The 21,807-nt window shown below is 47.3% G+C and overlaps 1 protein-coding gene across 1 annotated transcript; it reads right to left on the bottom strand.

Moving 5' to 3' along the window:
- Nucleotides 1-5,915: 5,915 nt before the first annotated feature.
- Nucleotides 5,916-21,243, bottom strand: LRRC58 (leucine rich repeat containing 58). Its single transcript, XM_048941580.1, has 4 exons — nucleotides 20,582-21,243; nucleotides 13,035-13,163; nucleotides 11,494-11,771; nucleotides 5,916-10,152 (listed from the first exon to the last, which is right to left on the bottom strand). Exons 1-4 carry the CDS (start codon nucleotides 21,226-21,228, stop codon nucleotides 9,944-9,946), a joined length of 1,263 nt encoding a protein of 420 aa, XP_048797537.1. The 5' UTR covers nucleotides 21,229-21,243; the 3' UTR covers nucleotides 5,916-9,943.
- Nucleotides 21,244-21,807: the final 564 nt, after the last annotated feature.

Here is a 21,807-nt window from a genome sequence, read left to right as displayed (position 1 = left end):
GTATCTTAAAGAAATCCGTCAAGTCAGAAGATTAGTGTGTCTGAAGAACAGCAAATGCAGAGAGGATGAGCTGCACCAAGAGGGAAATACATACCTTTATGGCATCAGCACAAGATGCAGGATGGAGGACTCACCTAATGGGGAAGATAAGTGTGTCATGGAGAAAGAATAGGTTGAGCCTCAGGGTGTGAGTGCTGAAGCACCACCAGCTGTAAGGGTCATGCTTCGAGATGTAAGCCAGGAGCATGAAGCTGAATGTAGGAAAGAAAATGGGGCAGGAACAGGAGAAGGAGCGATGTGTGTGACATAAAAAGGTAAATCAATCCAGGCAAGCAAGGAGCCAATTACATCTAACTCTTCATAGAAGGCAGTAGAAATACATTCTGAAAGTAAAACGACTGTTTCAAATGCAGATCCACAGCATCTTTCTGCAGATACACAACACCCAATTTAGCAACTCCTTCAGTACTGTGACAGCGATGGGCACTGATCTAAACATGTCAATATCATACACCTAAAAGTCATGTGATAGATTTCCCATGTCCATTAAGGCTGAGTCAAGCCCAGGATCACTAGTACAGAATGTAAAGCACTCACACAAATACGTTTGCCACTTCATTGCCTCTAAGAAACTTGAAGCAGTGGCTGCAGATTGCTTTACCCAAACTTTAGAAACTGAGATGGGAAAATTTTTTACAACCGCAGCAGCTTTTGGTGTGAGAGGTTGCTGTCATTTAAAAGCATTATAATCACCTACTTCATAGAGCTGCACACACCAGCCCGACGTTGTTAACTCTGCAGTCTCTCTGAAGCTTTGAAAGCCATTCATCCTGGACTCCTTTAAAACTAAAAGAAACACACCCTTCTTTTTTTTTTCTTAAGAAAAGGAGCCTTTGAAAAAGTTTATGAATAGATGTTTACCCATGAAATCCGCATAGAGAAGACAATTATTACCAGATAAAAGATCATGAAGATATTTGACAGCTTTTTTCAACCTAAAGAATTACCAAAAAAAAAAAAGTGAATGACGAAAGCAACGTGACTTTCAGGTTTGAAAACACCATTTCTGTAAAAGGAAAAGGGGGAAGAGAATGCTAATGCTGAAATGGTTGGGCTGCCATGTAAATCCAACACTCAGGTGGAAACCTCTTAGGCTTGTGATGTTCAGGCACATTAGTGCAAGGAGAATGGATGAGCAATGGTGGGTTTTTATCACTCTAACCAATAGTGCCAGTGTCAACACTTTCTCATAAAACTCAACTCAGCTCCTGCAGCGATTGGTCGAACCCAAGGGTTCCCCCATACTTCTGGAAGCAGGCTTGGGAAAATACACAGTCCTGGCACCTGAAGCAGAAGCTGAAGATGACCAGAACAGTCTTATTTTCAAGTGCCATTTGAGCCTTTTTGATGCCGGGCTATTATTCTGGATTTCAGGAATGAATGTGCTGCCTGAACAAAGCCGCCACAGACCCACGTCCACTCCTGTGGTTGTCTTGACCAGGACTACTGCTATTACAGTCGTCTGAAAAGAAGTCTCTGGAAAGATGAAAGGGTTTTCCTTGGGTGACGAATCAGCCATTAGCCGGATTTGCTGGTTCACGATACCTGTGAATTTCCCCATCATCCCAGATGCACTGGGGGACTCATCTGACAGTGCATTAATACGATCAGTGGGAAATAACCATCTGTGAGGCATGTTTCCCTATTTCTGACATGCTATATCCCCACCCGTTGGGAAGGAGCTGCCTGTTACCTTTACACACCATAAAGTATGTTATGCCTTATCCGTAGGCATCACCGCTGCTCATTTCAGTAACATCTGGACCGGAATGTGTATGACTCATTTTGTCCCAGCAAAGCATCATTAGGCTTCACATTTGTCCCCAGCAGCTTCAAGAAATAAGCTTCTGGATGCAAACACTCAACTGTGTAATGGTAAAGCCAAGTTCATTTTTCCATGCTGAAGGTAGGCAAGCCCTGCTAATCCTCTCCTGTGCAAATGGCATTGCGTGGGGCCATTTACGTGCAGTGAGGACAAAGTGAGCAAGGAGAAGGCTGTCCTCATGTGGTGAGCATGGTCTCCCTCTGCCCTCTTTCCTGGAGGAAGGCACTCGCCACAGCCAGCTGCTCGGCACTGAGAGGCCAGGAGCTGGGAGGAGGAGGAGCCCTCACCAGGGCTCTGCCAACCACTCTAACACAGGCTAAGTTTACAGCAATAAATCAGAGCACAAACATACTTCTGTACTTCACACAGGGTGAAATGCCCACGGCACTCTATCAAGGCCCTCCTGGATGCGCTCCACAGCAGCTCTTGCCCTTGTGGCTGACTGCCGAAGAGCCCTCAGAGCTCAGGGCTGTAAACACCCCCTGCCGTAACAAGCCCAGAGCACGCAGGTTGGCAGCAGCTGACTGAGGAAGGCTTTTGGCTCTTAAGGCCACACGTCTCCCCTCCACGTGCTCAGCCATCCAGGTCTGTGGGCAGGGTTCCCGGAGAGGGGCAGGCCACGGCACTGGGCACAGCCAACGTTGGGGCTGCTCCTTCCCTAGGAACCATCACCGAGGGTTATCTTCGGGCAGGGCTTTGAAAGAGTACAGTGGGCAGATGAGGTTGCAAGCTGAGAAAACCAAAAATAGTTTCAAACTTTCCCGAATTGTTTAAAACATGTTTCAACCGGCCCAGTCACGTGGGGCTTCCGCAAGGCCTTTCATGATTGCATCTCTCCACAGAAGTCTGCTGCTGCTTTAAAGAGAGACACAAACAAACAGACACAGTTTAACAGTTAACACAGATATGTGGAGAGAATAAGTGGGGAACATAACTTTGCAGAGCACGGTGCTGGGTTTGTTTGAAGATGAAAACACTGCGCTCAGTTTTGAATCAGCCCTTCACTGCTGTTCCTGATGGAGGCAATAAAGGGTGCTTGATTACATTCACCCAAGTGGGTGTTTTAAAATCCTCCGGTCTGTTCTTTCTAACAGTGTTGCACAGAACAGAACACAAAGCACTGAGTTCAGCTGGTGCTTTCAGGTACTAAGCCCACATGGAGAAACTGTGCTGCCCTGGGCAGCAAAAATGGATCCGCGACAGAGGCACGGAAGCTCCAGTGACCTGTTTGCTTGACACGAAGGACGTTCCCAAAGCCAGATGTCTCCCATCTCCAAAAAAGACCTGCTGTCCTTAAGGCAGAGAGCCATGAAGGGAAGCAGAAGGCCCTTCATGTCTGTTGTCCAACCCCATTCCACACTGCTCCCATGGTCTGGTTGGCAAAGACTTGGTCAATGCTTTCCTTCTTACACAGCTCTTCTTCCTGAAGAGCAGTGGGACAGCCCTCCCCAGTGTAAATGCCATTTTATAAACAAATTAAGTCCATGGACAACAACCACATAACATCATCCAGCACAAAGCACAGCTTGTGTTTTCTCAACATTATTACACACGCTTGTTATAAAGCCATTTTTACTATGGACACCAGGACACCCACGAATAATGGAAAATCATTATTAATAAGGTGGAATTTTCCTACCCATTTGCAAAGGCCTGCAGATGAAATTTGCTCTGAGCACCCTGATGTGGCTGTGGATGTCCCTGTTCACTGCAGGAGAGTTGGACTAGATGACCCTTAAAGGTCTTTTCCAACTAAAACAATGCTATGAATTCACTTTTTTAGAGACTCCCCAGAATAAATAAAACATAATCCTGCACCTGCCCTACAGCTCCTTCTCCCAGCAGTAGCTGCTTGTTCCCCTGACTGTGCAAAGGGTGATGCTCCAACCTGTCAGACTCCAGCTTGTGAGCCACCACATCCCCACACAGACTAAGTGTTTGCTTCCCTCCCAGCCTAGCAGCTCCCCAGTGGCTGTGTCAGAGCACAGGCAGGGGCTTCGTAACACACCTGTTCTTCACTCCTTTACATAAACAGCTGGCAAGCAGCGAGGCTTGGTGAAATCATATGCCACCAAATGCAGCAGCAGTGCTCTTCTGAGATGCGCAAATGTCAGTCTGTCTTGCAGGGCTTTGAGGCTCTTTGGTCCAAGTGTAACATTTGGGATAAGTATACCTGCTTGTTTGGTACTGCTGACTTCAGGCCCTATTGCTTCCACAGAGCCAAAGGAGGAGTTACAGACAGGGCATCTGGACAGCACTTTGACCACATGTTAAACCTTTGGCAGTTTGACAGCATGCCTTGAGCTGCCACCAGTGCAGCATCCAGGCCAGGATAAAGACGAGGGTGAAGGGATCTGCACACAGTGTTCCCTGCGAACAGTCACTGAACCAAAACTGGAGTAGCACTCACTCCCACCACAAAATACTGGTCAGAAGTGGGACTTGGTCTGTATCGTGGATTACTTTCCCCTCTATCCTGAAAGGACGTCAACTGCTGTTAAAACTTCATGTCAAAAAATTCCCACTTCGCTCACTGGTGGGAGATGCTGCAGCAGCAAGCTCTTCTACACAAACACAAGCACTCATATCTCATCTGAGAAATCAGAGAGCTGTCGGGGAGGGATACAGACACAGCACATCTCTAGACTGCGAATCAAGGTTGCAGATGACGCCGGTCCTTTTCACTGCAAGCTGTAGGGAGCACCAGGACTGCCTTTCTTTCAATAAATTCAATTGGTGAGTGCAATGGAAAAGGTGCATGCATCTAGCTCCAGTTATCTGGGACACAAGGAAATGTACATCTCCCCTTCACAATACTCATTTCCACAGTATCAACAGAACGCTCCCTTTTAGCTCTGAGCAGTTCCACGTGAGACTAAAATGCCAATCTGACATTCTGAGCATCTGCTTCAAGCATCTACGTACCTCAAGCTTCATTTACACTTCTTACTTCATAAGTGCTAAAAGGTAAGGAAGTTTAAGAGCTGTGATTCATTCCTTGAGAGCAGAATAGGGGCAGTCAGAAAGATGCTGAACATCTGGAGATTTCTGCACTAGGAGATTGCAGCACTAAAGCCCAGGCAGACAGTGGACTCTGCCACTGGAGGTTTCTGACACAGCTTAGACAAACCCACCATGACCTGAACCAGCGTTTGCAATTTCCTCCATAAACGGAGAGGGTGGACTGGAGACCACCAGAGACTCCTTTGGAGTAGGTATTTCTACAAAGGTGTAGAGGAGGGTGTCTTGTGTCTTTGCATTAGACACAAAAACAGGCAAGGACATTCCCAGGTTGGTTACTACAGGCAAGGTCACTGGATTCCTCAGTGTTTTATTTGGAATGGAGCTGCTGCACCATTTGACAGGTTTTCATTACACTTGAAGTCGAACCATGTCTGAGGTAGTTCCTGATTAAGTTAATATCGAGTAATTCTTGTTTTACATCGTCCAGTTTTCCAATATACCACATTCCTGCACTGACATCTGGTAATTGCACAGCAGGATCTGAGACATTTTGGCAACAGAACACAAAAAACTATTAAGGATGTAGAAGGGAACACGGCATTACACAAGAAATGGGAACACAGTACATGATCAGAAAATCACATTCGAAAAATGATTTACAGGACTCTGAGCGCATTAGGAAGAGGGAAAAACAATTCAAGAACTTCACTAGCGTTGTTCCAGATTGCCAGAAAACTCTATCATGCACTGCCCTCTCTTGTGCTTAGGTTGATCCTGCCATTTAATTACCTCTATCTTTATACAGTGGAGTTAGACGTTGGGAACACAGGCAAAATAAGGTCCTGCTTATGACATTCTCTGATGTGTTACAAACGAGCTCCAATAGCCGAGAGTTTCAGCAGTCCCTCTGGAAGTTTCACCTACTGTTGGTTTTACACAGCACAGAACAGACCTAATCCATTCCCAGACTGTGTACAGCCCCATTTGTGATGTACACAGCTCTGCAAGCGTTCTGCTACAGTAATACCGAGAGTCGAGATGTCGGCAAATAACGGACACACACAGCTGTAGAAATAACATTTTTGGTTTAGTCTTTACAGTTTGTCTTACAGCTCATAATGAAATAATGTTAGAGATATTCTACATTCAGACATTTTTAGCAAAATACATTTTAAAAAACATAAGGCACTTTAAGGCTTCCTGAAACAACTGCTCACGAGAAAAATTCAACAGGAGGGCTAGATGAGAACCCTTTCTCGCCTTAATGTTCAGGTCAGTAAAAGACCAATTCTCTAGTCAGTCAGGCAAATGAAATAATCAATGGAAGCTTCCAAGATAGAGTTACTGCTGCATTAGTGTGCATTCTGAAGTAGTCCACTTGAAATATCTTCAGTTGGGGGTGGCGATGGCAGAAATTCATCTGCCCGGCGTGAATAAGATGCATTAAAAATAGTTCTTTGAACTGGTTAACAAAGACACAGTGCAGGGATTAAGTTTCATTACTTTCATTGGATTAAATTCCTTCCATTCATTATTGCCAACGAGGGTAAGAAACAAAAAGGAGCTGGTTTTCCTCTCCCTCCCCCCTACTCCCATTATAATTCAACACAAGATTTCAAAGACTCAAAATGACCAGGACAGAAGCCCATGAAAAACTGCATCTGGCCACTTCAGAGTACGTTTAAATATTCATTACTGACTTCCTCAAGTCTCACCTCTTATTAAAGAATAACAAACATAAAAGAACTGGCAACTGTAGAAATTGTTCCCAGTCAAGTTGATATTTTGCTTCTTTTCCCCGTGATCTCACTGCTCCTGTTAAGTACCTGCATTCAGAAGCATCAGCTCCCCTTGGCAAGGAGATGGTGACACAAGAGGAACAATGCAGGCAGGGCCCTAGACCCTGCGGGGAAGATGGAATGAGCAACTTTCCTTCACACACTTGTGTCTCAGTTTAAGAACATTTTCAAAAGCCAGACATGCTGGGCTGCTGTAGCAACAAGGGGAATGATACCAAAACAGTGACTGAAGACTGCAGCCAGAGGCGCATCGGAAGCAACTGAAATGCACTATTAAAATTTGGCAGAAAAGAAAAAGAGCTACAAGACAGAGCACTGGTAAAACCAGGCCCTGCTTCCCAGGGCCTCCAAGGAAGGGATGGTAGGAACCTACAATCCGTCAGCAAATATTCAAGTTTCATCTTACCTATTTTATTGTCCAGTACCTTTTCCAGTCTTTGGGGGCTAAAATTGCTGAAAATGTGGATTTCAGGGAGGCTCAGTATGTTAGGCACGGCAAGTACCGACCTGCATCCCTAGTGCTCTCACATCCACCTCCACGGGGAAAAGAAAACAACTAACGAGTCATATCTCTTACGAGTCCCTGATTGTTTTAAATTCTGACTTCTTGAATTGCACTTTAAATCCCAGCAGCACAAAGAAAAATCATTAGCTATATTCACAAATACATATATATTTTTAAGAGACGTTTTATCAAGTTGAAAATGTAGATATCCACTGCATAAGCTGTCAACTTTTGACTCGGCTACAGCAAAGCAGCTACAAAAACAGATTAGTCTATTAGCATTATTAGAATGGGGGTAGAGATGGGCTGCTTGCTTGGTTAGGCAAGAAAATGCACCTGAGGAAGGAGCTAAATGAGAATCAGCCACCACTCACCTTGGTCTGTCACACAGATAGGTGTTACTGTGCAAACAGGAACCGTGGCAGCAAAGTGGCTGTGAAATCTGACTTTGTCAAATGAAAAATACATCATTTCAAGAGAGCTGCTACTCAAGAGAAGAAAGGCAGGCAGTACTCCACAGCCCTGAGCTCAAAAGATCTTGGAATCTCAGTTTACGTGGTTCACTGTAACTGGCAAAAAAGCCACATTCCTGATCATGCAGTTACTCCCTACTGTTAAAATCAGCAGTAAACTTCAAATTGTGGCTCTGCAATCAGTTTACCCTCCATTAGCATTTGTATGACAAGATTCAACCAGGACGCTAAGAAGCATCTGAAAGAAGAGATGAAGAAAACGTCCGCCACTCACTAATCCCTATTTCACCAACAGCATGCAGTTGTTCTCTTTTCAAAATGGAGGGTTTGTCTTTCTAAGCAAACCTCGTGAAATTTCCTAAAGTGATACCCAGTTGCTTTGTACGTGCACCTGTCTTAATAACACACTTGTGAAAATGACTGGGAAAGGCACAGAGCATGTGTCATTCAATTCCTTATATACTTGTTGGTTGCACGATTTAGACTAAGTTGCAATAGTTAATGAGCAGATAATTTCTTTCAAATTCAAGTTCTCTGCAAAGGAACCAGGGAAGCAATCAGTACCATTGAGGAAGTGCAAGGCAAGAAGTTAAACCTGCACACTGAGACAGACTGGAATGCATAAAGTTTCACAGACCTTGTTTGTCAGGTAACATTAAAAGGAAAATTCTAGCTTAAAAAAAAATAATCACTAAAGCTAATTACAATGAGTAGAATTATCAAAGTGCTTTAATAAAGTGTCAAGCATAATTAAACAGGACCATTAGCACAGAGCTGCCATAAGATATCCTAACAGGCACATGTGTTTTCCAAATGCAAGAAAGAAGTACAGGTTTTTAATTACCCCCTTAGGACCAAAGTGGGTTAAGTAAAGTTACGCTTGTTCATTTTGCTTCTTAACATGAAATATTTGCTCTGCTCATGCATTCAAAGGCACAGCTGGATTTGCCATACTGAGACTGCAACAAAAGCACTGTCTGCTGGAAATACTGAGAGGAGCAGCTCTCACTAAGCAAAACACCAACAGGTGTCATACTTCAAAATTCTCATTTTTTTTTCTGTGGATTTCCTTTCAACATAGCTTAAGATAAGCAAATGTGTTACTTGAATAATCCAACAGACTGCCAGTTCCACCACAGCAAGAGCAAATGCAAATAAGGAAGGGGCTTCAAAACCACCCCCAGCAAGATGCTCAGACAAGGTGTGCTATGTTTTTTTTTACTGGCTTTTCCTCTGTGTTAAGAATAAGAAAAAAAATCCAAAAACTGTTCTTTGCAGCACGTCTCTCAGCACCTCCAATTCACTAAGGTGCTCTCTGCTTTAAATAGATGAGCTTAAAGATAGATGGTAGCCCTGCAGCAAGCACAGGAGAGCTGGCTGCTGCAGCACAGGAACATGGTTGCTTAAGGAAAGGAAACGTCAATTAAGACCTTTCCTGCAATTCAGATATAAAAGTAGATTAGCTTCAGCAAGCTGAGACCCAAACATATGTTAGAGAGCATCACATCTGGTCCCGTGCACAGGCACACGTGGCCACAGGTCCGAGATAATATCAAGTCTCAACAGAACAACTGATCCACATTCTGAAGGCATCAGAAAAAAGCAGCGCTCCAAGTGTAACAGGAAGAGGCAGAAGGAGGAAAAAAATGAATATTGTTAGGAGGAAGCACTAAGGGCAGCCTGGTGTAATGAAAGAGGAAAAAAAGGTGGCTCAGTTGTATGGCTATAATGTCTGCAGCAGCACAGAAACCCTGTGCCTCCAGGCAAAGGAGCAGTTTGGAAAATCTACTCCAGAATAACAAAAAAAACAAAAAAAACCCAACTCTCATATTTGGTGAATGGGTTCAAGATCTGTAAATGAAATCAAAGGAGACAGAAAGGAATCAAAATGCTATACAAAACATTGGGATCCACGCATACCCACGTGGAATCATTAGCCTGTTCCCAATTTACGACAGTATTCAAGAATCTGGCCAGCCTCCTTTGCTCTGCAGGAAGACTGAAGTCCTGTGAAGTGACACATTAAACGCTTCTTGACCTGCCAGTCAGGACAAAGCCCCTCCCCAGCCCACACGAGGGGGTCACCCAGACAGCAGACATCTCTAACAACCCCAGGTACCCTACAGGCAGTATCCACTGAGTTAGTTCTCCTAAGTAGCGCTGCAGCAAGCAAGCCAGGGCTTGCTAAGGTGCTCTGCCCTCTACAAGGACTCGAGGAAAGTTTCTTGTGAGCCCCTCCGGCCAAGGGCTCGTGCTTTGCTGTTCCATTATTACTTTTCAAACACTTTTCCTTCCTGTCTTCTTGTTTTGTTCTCTGTTATCCCAGAAGGACTTTCTGCATCCTGCGTGCAGCAACGCTGGCTTCGTCCTCGGAGTCAGACTCACTCTGGGAAGTGGAGCTCTGGGAGGCAGAGCTGCAGGGCGAGGAGCATTCCGGGGAGCACAGGTAGTGCATCAGCGGGATGCGGTACTTCCCACAGAAGTCAACAAACTTGATTTGTCTGACACAGCTGTCAAAGTAGACACCTGTAAAGGCAGAGGGCACAGTAACAACATGTGAGACTGCATGAGGAGTAATTCATGTGCTCCGTGAGGTTGTTGCACGTAGTCCAAATGGCTTAAGTTAGGATTTAACACGGCGCTCGATGTGGAAGTGGAGGGGATACTGGAGAAAGAAGGGACCAGAGGACCTATGGAAACACAGAACTTCTCTCCTTGGTGCATTTCTCCTTAGTAAAAACCTCAGGCTGGGAATTTGCAAGCTTTTCCTTAAACGCTGAATTAATTCACCCACTCTGTTTACAAATCTGTGAAGCCACTTCTACCAGCTAGCAAAAATGTGTCCACAAATAGACCCTCTCTCTTTCATGGCTCCACTTCTATTCTGCCTGAGTGAAGTCACCACGCTGAGTTTGGATGCTGTTTGCCATGGCAACAGCATTGCTGTAATGCACAATTACCTTCTCTTCCTGTCACAGAGAGTGATTTTAGACACTGACATTTTCAGAAGTTTCCAGCAGTCTTTCAAGTCCTGGCTGGTATGGAGCAATCTTTTCTCCTGCAGTGTCACAGCAACACTGCAGTTCTATGCTAATTCATAAGGAAAAGCAAGAAAAGAGGAAAACCAATCCACTGTTATTCTAGGCTCGTTCAAAGCTCTAAAAAAGGAAATATTTATTTCTCTTCCAACACACAAGTTGCAGCCCTTCATCTTTTCTTACTGAACCTGTTTTGATATTGTCCCACATGGAGATAAGATAACAAACTGCACAATGACTGCAAGGTGTGTATTAATGATTTTCCTTAATCTTCTCAAGGCTAAATGCACAGATCATTTACTCTGAATAAAGCTTAGGCATTAAGCCAAATTAAGCCCAAGGATTTCGGGCTTATCAACAAGTCCTCTTCATACAGGTACTACTATCCAAGCAAGAGCTAAAAAGATGCTCTTGTTAACCACCAAGCACTACAGCTCCCCTCTTTTTCCGCCTGGAAAGGAAGCTTGCTGTTCAGCAGCCCAATTTTAGAAGTTTGCCAAAGTTTTCCTGTCAGTTACTCAGACTGAGTTATTTTAGAGCAGAAGGGTCAGAAAATTCAGAACATAAAAGCACACTGGAGTGCTGGGATGAGCTGTCGATGCTCCAACGGAAACACTGCCTGACATTTCCATGTAATTGTAGTAAACCAGTGCTAGAACTTTAAACGCCATTCCTAAGAAGAGTGAGTGAATCAGGATCCCTCAAGACATGTTTCAGGAGAGCTAGAGCCAATGAATTTGATGCGACAGCATATCTAGACTGGCTGAGAAAGGGGGAAAGAAAACCCATCAGGTAAAAGCAAGCAACAGAGCAGCGAAGGTAAACTTACCCCCACATTTAGGGTTGGGACAGTTGCTGGCCAAGCTCAGATAGCGGACAAGATTCTCTGGGAGATCACTGGGAGCGTAGGGAACATTGCGAGTTTTAATTGTGCGTCCTGCCAATTCCTGAAGGCTCGGGGGGTTGTAGGTCAGGTCGCGGACGAAGCGAACCACCAGCGGGTTCCCTCGCAAACTCAGCTCCTCCAGGTGAACCAGGTTAAGAATCTCTCGAGGGAGGTAAGTCAGCAGGTTATTGTGCAGGCTGAGGGAACGCAGGGAATGCAGCCTAAGGATGGAGATGGAAACGCAGTCAGGATGTGCAGGAAAAGTCATCCCACACCTGCATTACATACAGATCTGATTACTGTCCTCCCTCCTGACAGTTTGTTCCCTTTGGATTTTCTTCTTTCTAAAGCATAAATTTATGCTAAAGGTGATGCTGCTACTCCAGCACTCACCATGCTCTAGAAAGCTTGGCTCAGCTCTTGAATGCCTGCTGAAGAAAGCCTTCCATATGCTGTGTGCCTCTCAGTACACAGCCCACAGTCCCCCCCATCCGCTAAAAAAGTAGAAGTATAGAGACTGGCTGCTTTCAGCAGGAGATAATTTTTGCTTGTACCCAGTGCATGCACCAAAAATGGTTCCGTGCAATATTTTGAATAAGTCACCTGCTCTCCCTCATGCATTAAAGATGAATGCTGGTAGGCAGCCAGTTCTGTGAAGCCCCACGTTTTCATTGCTTGCAGCTGCATCATCCTGTGCTGTGATACACCAGATCTTAAAAGCTTAGCAAGGTCAGGCCAGGCTAGTGTCTGCTTGGGTGACAAGAGTACCCTGGCTTTCAGAAGGCATGTTTCAGCACAATGTCCAGGGATACTCTCAAGTTAGTACAAGTTACAAGACACCTGGAGTCATTAAGCATTGTACATCAAGAATAATACCAATAAGCCATCAAATTCCAATTGAGAAAACTCCATGCTGCCATCCATCTGCTTCTGGGGTTACAACTACACACTGAATTTTTCACCTCCCATCTTAGACTATCCATACAGCATTTGAAGCGTCCTCTTCTCCCCATTATGCAAGACTTAATAAAGCACTATCTCATTCTCTAGGATTGTGTTGTAGGATTTAATGAATGCTAAAACTTTCTCAGATCCCAGAATAAGAAATGCCAAGGGAACACAAGGGATGGTACAGAATAAAGGCAAACAAAGGAAGGTTTTGGCTAAAACAAAACAAATCAAGCATTCATCGCTAAGAACACAGCAGCATGACAGCTATTTATTCTCAGTTGCCCAGGTACTCCTCAGAGTTCCCTGCACAAATCTATAGGTTCACTTAGCAGTGTACAGCTGGTGATTTCTTTCCCACAACACTTTGATTGAGATTTCCACATTGTATCTTTGCAGTCTGCCTGCAGCACTAAGGATCTCCACGTTGACACTGAAGGACAAATAGGTCCTCCCACTTGCTTTTACCCACAAAAGCAGAAGGAGGAGTTCAAAGGGTTAATTGCAGCTGTTGGCTGATGACAGTAAATACTCACTGTGCCAGCTGAGGTGGAATGCTCTGAATCTTGTTGTCACATAGCACTAGAGAGCTCAGAGAAGGCAGGTTTGCTAACTCAGGTGGAATTGAAGTAATGAAATTCCCTCCAAGGTACAGAAACTCCAAACTGAAAAAGAGAAAGCACTGCATTATTTCATTAAGGTCATTTCCAGCCTCATTTAACAGCAGGCCTTCCCATCTCACGCATTTCTTAAAGAGAACTTACAGCTGACTAAGTGTGAAACAATTTGCTGAGGGGAAAGAAGAAACTGTTACACATCACAATTACAATAGAGCTGCTGTTTTGCAACAGATAAGGTTGAGCTTTAAGTCCAGACGCCAACAGCAACCGTTACATCTGCAGACAGGCACAAGACATCAGCTCTACATGCGAAGCTCCTGCTCGCCCTTCCAAGGAAGAGCAACCTACACTCAGTCTGCACCACTGACACAGCTCCTGCTGCTGCCAGCACGAGTTCTGAGTTTCAACAGAGTAAAGCAAAGTGGCTCCCCCTGAAAAAGTCCACTGGTACTGGCCCTGCATGAGGGCTGGTCACACTGCGATGCCATCTGACTCCTTGGGGTCTAACTGCAGCCTTTCAGAAGAAGTCAGACGCATCCCATCCCACTCTGATACAACTCACTTACCCACAGCACTCCAGCTGCAAGAGCACAGGGTACACTACAGTCACGCAAGCACGCACACATGTCAAGCAGACTGATTTCAGTACAGCCAAAGCTACCAGGGACACCAGCTGTACTAGCTGCAGCTTGAGTCTAAATAATAAAAACACCTCCCTGCCAAAACTCAGCAGATGGGAGACAGGACTGAGCAGAATCCTCCAACCAAGTGGAGTGTCCATTATTCACCATGCGCCTCCGCCCTTTCTGGACAGAAGATGTTAGACAGCAACTAATCATTGACTTCTCTTCCATACAATCTCTGCAAGGCCCCATGGAATGGAGTCAGAGCGTCTTCCTCACCCGTTCTCAACCATGTGCAAGAGAAACAGAGGAAGACTCAGCTTCTCTGGCTGGGAAGGGACCCCACCGCAAATTGTGGTACACGCTCAGCTATGACAAAGTAGCTACAAAACAAAGCCACTTCTAAGCCTTAAACTGAACCTGACCATCTGAAACAAAGGAATGAATCTTGCTTCACCTAAGAGATCAAGTGGGACAGCATTTGTGGAGGCCATGCTCAACATGCAAGGGAACACGCAGAGCAAAACCAGACACCATTCAAGAATAGCCTCTCTTCAACGTGGACAACCTGTAGGTGGGGGTGGAGGGGGGGGCAGGAGGGAGGCTGTTGTGCAGATAGTACAAGGGGAGAACATGTTTAATTAAATTTTGATCCCCTAACAAAGGAATTTCAACCAAAATTCCTCCAGCCTCCATTGTTTCCCAAGGTGGACTTAGGCTGCTTGGGCCTCATTAGGCATTAACTGCTGACAGTACAGTTCCTTTGCATATTTTAACTCTGTGCCATTGCTGGAGCTCATGTTGAAAAGTGTTGGGCAAGGGAATTTCAGTAATGTGGATTTCAATGTTTAAATAAGCTTTAGATGTGTACAGGTCTCTATGTCCTAGGAAAAGTGAATAATTAACTCTTTGTCCTCTGTGCTTGAAGACACAACCACTACAAACTCATTCTACTGGGGAAGGGAAGAAGGGAAGCAAAATATGCAGTAAACGTTTTCAAAATCCCTTTCAAGCCATAAAACACATTTCAAGATCAGCTTACTGCACGTACTTAGCGTGCAAAACACTGCCAACAGACTTAGAGCTTTCAAGTCCATTCTTTTTAAGGGCTGCGTAATGAGGGCACTGTGACTAGCTAAGATACAAAGCCCCAGCACCAGGCTACAAAGTGTTGCTAAGAATTCACCAAATAGTCTTTCACTGGCAGCAGAGGGCTTCTGAAAAATTGTTCTCCTTTTACCTACCTTCTGGGTCACTTTTTAGAGGTCTGCAGATTAGTAACTGGGACTAGTCTTGTGCTTACAATTTGGAATTTATCCCATACATTTAAGGCATGAAGTAGGTCAGTTCTGAGATTACTCTTTCCTCACTAGGAAGGATTCAGTCTCTCATCTTGGCTGAGTAAGACCGAGGAATTCCTAACAGCCATTTCTGAAGCCAAATCAAGTCAAAAGAACTGTTTGAGCAAAGCTCACCACGACCCAGACCAGGATTTCAAAGAGACACAAGCGTTTTGTAATTAGAATTAGGCTGACCACACCACAGGTCACGGGTTGCTGCTCACCTACTCCTGTTCTCACTCCACATTGCACTAAGCCCCAACCTGGAGGCTACGGCAATGCTGGCTCTCCAGCAGCCCTGCTCGAGGAGGCATGCCTGACCAGGCTGAGCAGTGCAGTGACACAGTGGCTGGCCACAATAAGAGCTGTCCCTTTTGGAGCAAGGAGACGAGGTCAGGGAGCTTGTCTGGCTGCAGAGCACCCGGGTAGCAAACCCCTAACCGTGCCACAACCAGCAGCTTGTGGAACAGCCTGCAATAAGGCAACACGTGTTTGTCACAGCTTTCCATAGGAGGACCATAGCTTGGTGGCTGCGCTAAGTAACCTCTCAAACCTGGTTCATAACCTTTCACACCCAGACCAGACCCAGATTTTCTGAGGAGCATTAACCTGCACGATCACAGGGCCAGCCAGCTAAGGTCTCTTGCATCAACGCACACACAGAGGGAGAGATCCATTTTTTCTCTATTTCCAAAAGCCAGTCCAGGAACTTAGAAAAGCCAGATGTATGTAAGTCCTCTTACATATAGGAAGGGAGTGGGGCAAAGCTCACAGCCATGAAGCAGCTCAGGTGGTGGCAACAAAGCATACATACAAGATGCCAAGAGACTGCACGTGCCTGCTGGAATATGTCTTGATGTTTCCAGGTTGTCCTGTACCACAAAACAAACCCAAACACTTGGTAACTACGAAGAGCCCACTCAAAGCACAAGAGCTATTTTTAAATGCCCTGTCAATTCCCAGAACACTTCCACATCTCACTTCAAGGGGAAAACATTTTCTGGTGCAGAAGATGGACAAAATTTCAACCCATCCAGTTTCCCCATAGATGCTTCTCTGGGTAACATTTAACAGCCGACATCAAACAGATGCATCTAAATAGGTAATCTAAAAAGAAACGGTGACCCTGAAATAGCTCCAGGTCTGTTTAGGATAAATTTTTTTAGCAAGGAATTTCCACAGCAGCTGGAGGCTCATGCAAGGGAGGATTTTAAAAGCAACCCACAGTACACTCCTGTTCACCCTGTTCTACGGATTTGTTAATTCCTGGGAGAAGAGCACTGCCTTTGCTGACATGCAAATTCAAGATCAAACAGTTGTCTAAAAACTATTTGCAAAACGTTTGAAGAGGGGAAGAAAAAGGGAGGCAGCAAGCAGATTTCCTAACGCCGTATCTTTATCAAAGCTTCATTTGCTGTGTTTCCCACACTGTAAGAACCACTCTTAAGTGTATGCTTGTCTGACATGATTAATACATGCCATGAATAAAAGCAAATACTCTGGTTTTCATTGCATCTAAGCCTTGACACAGACCTTGGATGAATCCAGTGATGAGCTCGAGGCCTTTGATCCCAGTCTTTGTATAACTGGGCTTTGCTACATGTTTCTAAGCAAGAAGGAAAGGAACACATATGGCAGATGCCTGGAAAGAGCCTGCTGCTTTTCTGTGCTCTTCTGCTTGCTCCTGGTGCTCCAATGCGCACGGATATTAACTGAAAGAGGAACGCTGAATTTGAAACTCACATCAGGAGATTCGGGGGAGCAAAGGCATTTCACTGAGTTCCTAAGGATTCTTCCCCTTAAAGCGCAAGACGCCTCCCAAAGCACACAGCCACGAGGACAACGTGCACCAGTAAACCACAACCCACACTGCAGCAGAGCTGCACTTTGACAGCCTGCCTCACCAAAGAGATTTCGTCCAAACCCAGCAGAAGCAGACGATGGCACTTCTAACTCACCAGCCATATTACATGACAGTTCATCGTGTGTCCCTAGCTGGACCAGCAGCAGTGAGATGTCTGTGATGCTCATCACACGGAGGAGCTGCTGGGGCTACAAGCCAAGCCAGAGACAGAACACGTGACCATCTCACACTGCAAACACAGCAAGGTCCATGCTGGAGGGAGAGCTGCAGAAGAGATGATGCTTAGAACCACTGACATTAAATTCACCTTTTTTGGGGCAACAAACACAAAAACAATGCAAAAAGGGTTGCTCTCACCAGCTAGTGCACTTTCTACCTTAAATTCACAGCAACAACCAATGCTGCAATCCTTGTACAATGCAGTCTTGCACTGTACCCACACTGCTTGCTGACAGAATCTGGGGGCAGCAGGAGGAGCTGGCTCAGCCACAATACCACTGAAAAATCCCTCAGTAGGGCTCACATTTATTTCTCAAAAATTTAAAAGGCTGTTCCAGATCACCACAGACTAGAGATCATGGAATCTGTAGGAAAGAGCAGCACTGCATTTTCTAAACATCTCTGACAGAAAACAAGCAGCAAATGCTTTATCCTTGGTGTCGGCTTGCTATGACCAGCACCACCCTGCTGCCATCACTACAGCAATCATGGTCACCCATTTTAGAACCCTCAAACACAAGGACATCGGCAGACACTCCTTCTGAAACAGCCTAGGAGGTAACACGATCAGCTGAAAACTGCCCACTTTCAACGCAGGATCTTGTGCAGCACCCAGGGGACAAGGACAGGGCAGATGGCTGAGGCTGGAAGCAGCAAGACAGCAGGACTGGCTGTGGTTCTCATCCATCACAGTTCATTACCTCACCAAGTCCCAGGGAACATGCTAAGACGACCTGACACCAGCTTGCTGCAAAGCTGTGGGTTTATTACCTTCCTGCGAGTAAGATCACCTGACACATCTCTCACTCCAGAGCCTCTGCATTTGCACTTGCCAGTTCGTTTCTCCTCCTGCAGCAGGTCAGGGCTGCGAGCTTTCCATTCTGTCAGCCTCACCGCACAAACTCCTTACCTGCTGCATCCCTGATCTTCATTAAAACTGATGCATTGTCCCTTCAAAAACTACACGTGGAGCAAAGGAAAGACATGAGGCTTAGCTAACAACAAGAATTTTTTTAAAAAACTCAAAGCCCGGACGTTCTCTTGAAACGAGAAGTATTTTTAGATCTCTGCAATTCAGCTCAGCTCTATAATCAGAGGCTGGAGCAGATGAGAACTGCTAACCCTGGGAACTGCAGTACCAACAGAAGGAACATGTCAGTCAAAGTGCTACCTGCTTTTCTCTGTGGTCTTGGAGATTATGAGACATGAGGAAAAAAAATATTTTATGGGAAGTGGGACATGGAAGAAGAGTCAATGCCTTAGTTTGCCAGCAGCAGTGAGATGGACATCTTGTAGCTTGAGCTGTGTGATTAGTTCCTATGCCAGGCCCCTGCTGGAATTCAGAAACTAGCAGACTCCTCCATCCCACAGCAGCCAGTCCTGCTCTGCTCCTCCTCAGGTTTGCTTTACCTACTTCAATGCCAGGCATGCTCCCTTCACCGACACCTCTCTCATTGGCAGGTGAGTCTGACAGCAGCTTCTCTCTCTATTCCTTTTTGATAAGGGCGTTAGGTCACCAGCTACCTGGCTCCAGTGATCCCATTCAAGATCCCCTGCAGAGGAATATTAAATTATGAAGTACTGCTTTTTCCAGCTCTGGCAAGTAAGTGTGCTCCTCCTTTTTGTTATTCAAGCAGTCCCAAATGCAGAAGGGTTGCTGACGGCGAAGAAGCTGACAATCCTGGAGGAGCAGGGGTTTACTATCTTGAGCTAAAGTTCAATTTTATTACAGTGACACATTAGCAGAAGTTCAACAAGTTAACGGCGATGACACAGGAGGCAGACACAAGCTGGGTCTAGTTTAGTTTTTCTACCTGACGCATCACTTTGTAACGATAAACCCACAGCTCAATAGCTTTGTCCGCATTTGCCCTCTCAGAATTGTCGGTCTGGGGCTCATGCATGACCAGTGAAAGAAAATCCACAGGACAGGACAAACAGGAATCCTGCTTCAGGGCAGGCTAGAGGAAGAAAGTAGCGGTAGCTTGACAGCAATGTTGCACAGAGCACAGTCCGCTGGGGCACCACATGCTGTGTGTGTGACGCAGCCAGGTGCTTTCCTGGGGTCAGCTGTGTGACAAAAACCGGGCTGGAGGCTTGTTTTGTTAGAAGAAAAATAAAATGAGACAGAGAACCATATCCACAGTTGAGAGCATGCAAGGGGCAGCAGAAGCCTCTGCCTCAGAGGTAGTCACAACCGGACTCCAAGCACAACCCAGTCAGCTACCATGGATGCTATTGGAGGCAACACAGGTCATCTCTGACATCGGCCTCCTTTCCTACGCAGGTGGTGCCGCTGTGCTCATGTTCTCTGTTGCCCCTGAAGCAATGGCTCCTGAAGAGCTAAAAAGCTGAGACTCCCCCTCGATGCGCCAACCCCAACCCAGGATGTAGTCCAACTCAAAATGCATCAAAGCACCTCTCAATCCCAGCTTAGCACTGCTCCTCAACAAGAGCACGTTGTGCCATACCAAACTGCATTATGTTGCAGCGGACAAAGCCATTTCCCTCCAGCGTTCCAGTAGCTCTACTATGCTCAGCTACAACTGTGGGATGTAGCACCCCATGCACTCAAGCTTCCACTCTGCTGAGCCACCAGGATGAACCCAGTCTTGTAGGGTCAAGGTTGCTGGAACTTGCGTCAGAGAGAGGCTGCTTCCAGCAAGGCTCAGCAAAGGGCCAGGGTGAGGAGAGGTCAGTCTCAAAAAGCACAGGGTTGGTCTGAGGCCCTGAAGACCAGCAGAACTCACTGAGGTGCCCGCATGACACCGACGAGTCAGAACACTGCCCGCAGCTTGTGGCAGGCCTCAGAGGCACCCGTCCCAGGTCAACACAGGCAGCCAATAAATACCACATGGACGCTACATAAGATCTCTTCCCACCCTAAAAATGTTCTCGGTTACCATGATTCAGCCCTCAATCTCTGCGTCACTGGCCTGCAGCAGTCTGATCAGGCCCCGGCACCAGATGTGCCATGACCCCGAGGCGCAGCCCAGGGCTCTACGCTTCAGGCCCATCAGATCCATACAAATTAGATGGGTGGAGAGAAATAATACCAAAACACAAGTAAGCACCCTAATGAGACTGCTGCTGCATCAGCAAAGAGGCCCTGGCATTTGCATAAGCCACAATCAGATCTTCATCCTCCCGCGCTGCCCATCAGCCATGAGCTACACCAGACCTGAGGCTCGGCTTCTCTCTCCCCCGGAGGTATTAAAACCAAAACACGGAGCTCGTACCAACCACACTGCCATCAGTGTGGCCCGCACCGAACGCCGGGGCTTCGAAGGGCTGCGGAACAGCGAAAGCACGGCAGAGCACGGCACAGCTCTGCACAGCACGGCGACACGAGGCGCAGAGGTGCCCGAGGACAGCCGAGCCCACCGCCCGCGCCGCTCCGGGGCCGCGGCCGCTCACCTGCGGAGCTCCTGGATGTCGGGCGGGATGCCGTGCAGGCGGTTGCCGCCGAGGCTGAGGCTCTGCAACCCCCGGAGGCCCAGCAGGGCGGGCGGCAGCTCGGCGAAGCGGTTGCCGCTGAGGTTGAGGACGCGCAGGGAGCGGCTCAGCGGGGCCTGCCCCAGCGCCTTGGGCAGCGAGCCGGGCCCGCCCAGCCGGTTGTTCTTGGCCAGCAACGTGTGCAGGCGCGGTAGGGCCAGCAGCTCCTCGCCCAGCTCCGCCAGCCCCGTCCCGCTCACGTCCAGCACCTCCAGCGCCGGGAACCACTGCGACAGCCCGGCGGGCAGCGGGCCCCACAGCCGCCGCGGCGACAGCACCAGCCGTCGCGCCTCCGCGCTGCGCCGCGCCGCCAGCTCGGCAGCCAGCTCGGCCGCCGCCGCCTCCTCGCCCTCCGCCGGGCCCCGCCGAGGCGGCTCCAGCTGCGGCTCCGCGGCCGCACCGCCCGCCGCCGCCATCCCGCTCGCCGTCCCCGAGCGCCCCTCCGCTCCGTCCGCCCAGGAACCTGAATAGCACCGCCACTCTCTAAGGCCGTGCTCGATCCCGGGCCCGCCGCCCGCTGAGGGGGGAGTGGCGACCGAGGCCGAAGGGGCCGGAGCGTTCGTATTCATGTTTCGGGGCTTCCGCCGGCCGCCGCAGGGGAGGCGGAGACCCTGCCGCCGGCCCGGAGCGAGCATGCGAGGGAGGAGCGCCTGAGGAGAGGCGTGCGGGGTGGGATGCCGTTAGCGCCGAGGGACGGCGTTACAAGCCCTTCGTTACAGCCTTACAGCGTGCCCCCAGCCGGCCAGGCACGGAGCGCCTTGTCTAGGAACCGCGTCCGCATGGTGTTTTTGTATCTTCAGGGATGCCCTCGCCTGCGCCTTATAGCGCAGCTTTACTCCTAGGACGTTAGCAGGGCTTAACCCACGAGGCTTCCGTCGGTAGAAATGCCAGGTTACAGATACCGAACTGAGCCGGCTGGTACCACGTATTACATGCACGAGCAACATCAGATTCCCATTTTCAGTTTGTTTGAAGCTCAACTGCAGTGTGATGAAGTGCACGTAGCCACACAGTACAGTTACTCACCAATACTCATATGTGGTTTACTGCCTAAAACAGTAGCTCAGAGCTTGCCAGGCTTCTGCTAGAGGTGGGCAACAGGCTTCTTGTTCTTCATCCCTTCCACAGCCAAAATCACTTAGCCTTGC

The sequence above is a fragment of the Lagopus muta genome, chromosome 1, assembly GCF_023343835.1.
Source record: "Lagopus muta isolate bLagMut1 chromosome 1, bLagMut1 primary, whole genome shotgun sequence".
NCBI classification, from domain to species: Eukaryota; Metazoa; Chordata; class Aves; order Galliformes; family Phasianidae; genus Lagopus; species Lagopus muta.
Note: the sequence above shows the minus strand (reverse complement) of the source record. Positions and strands in the feature narration are given on the sequence as shown.

Bases quoted from the DNA above. Each gene is read 5' to 3' on its own strand.
- LRRC58 (XM_048941580.1), bottom strand. From the start codon at position 21,228: ATGAATACGAACGCTCCGGCCCCTTCGGCCTCGGTCGCCACTCCCCCC. The intron at 13,164-20,581 runs GTGAGCGGCCGC...TCTCTTTTTCAG, and splicing joins GACATCCAGGAGCTCCGCAG to TTTGGAGTTTCTGTACCTTG. The intron at 11,772-13,034 runs GTGAGTATTTAC...CTCCATCCTTAG, and splicing joins ATTCCACCTCAGCTGGCACA to GCTGCATTCCCTGCGTTCCC.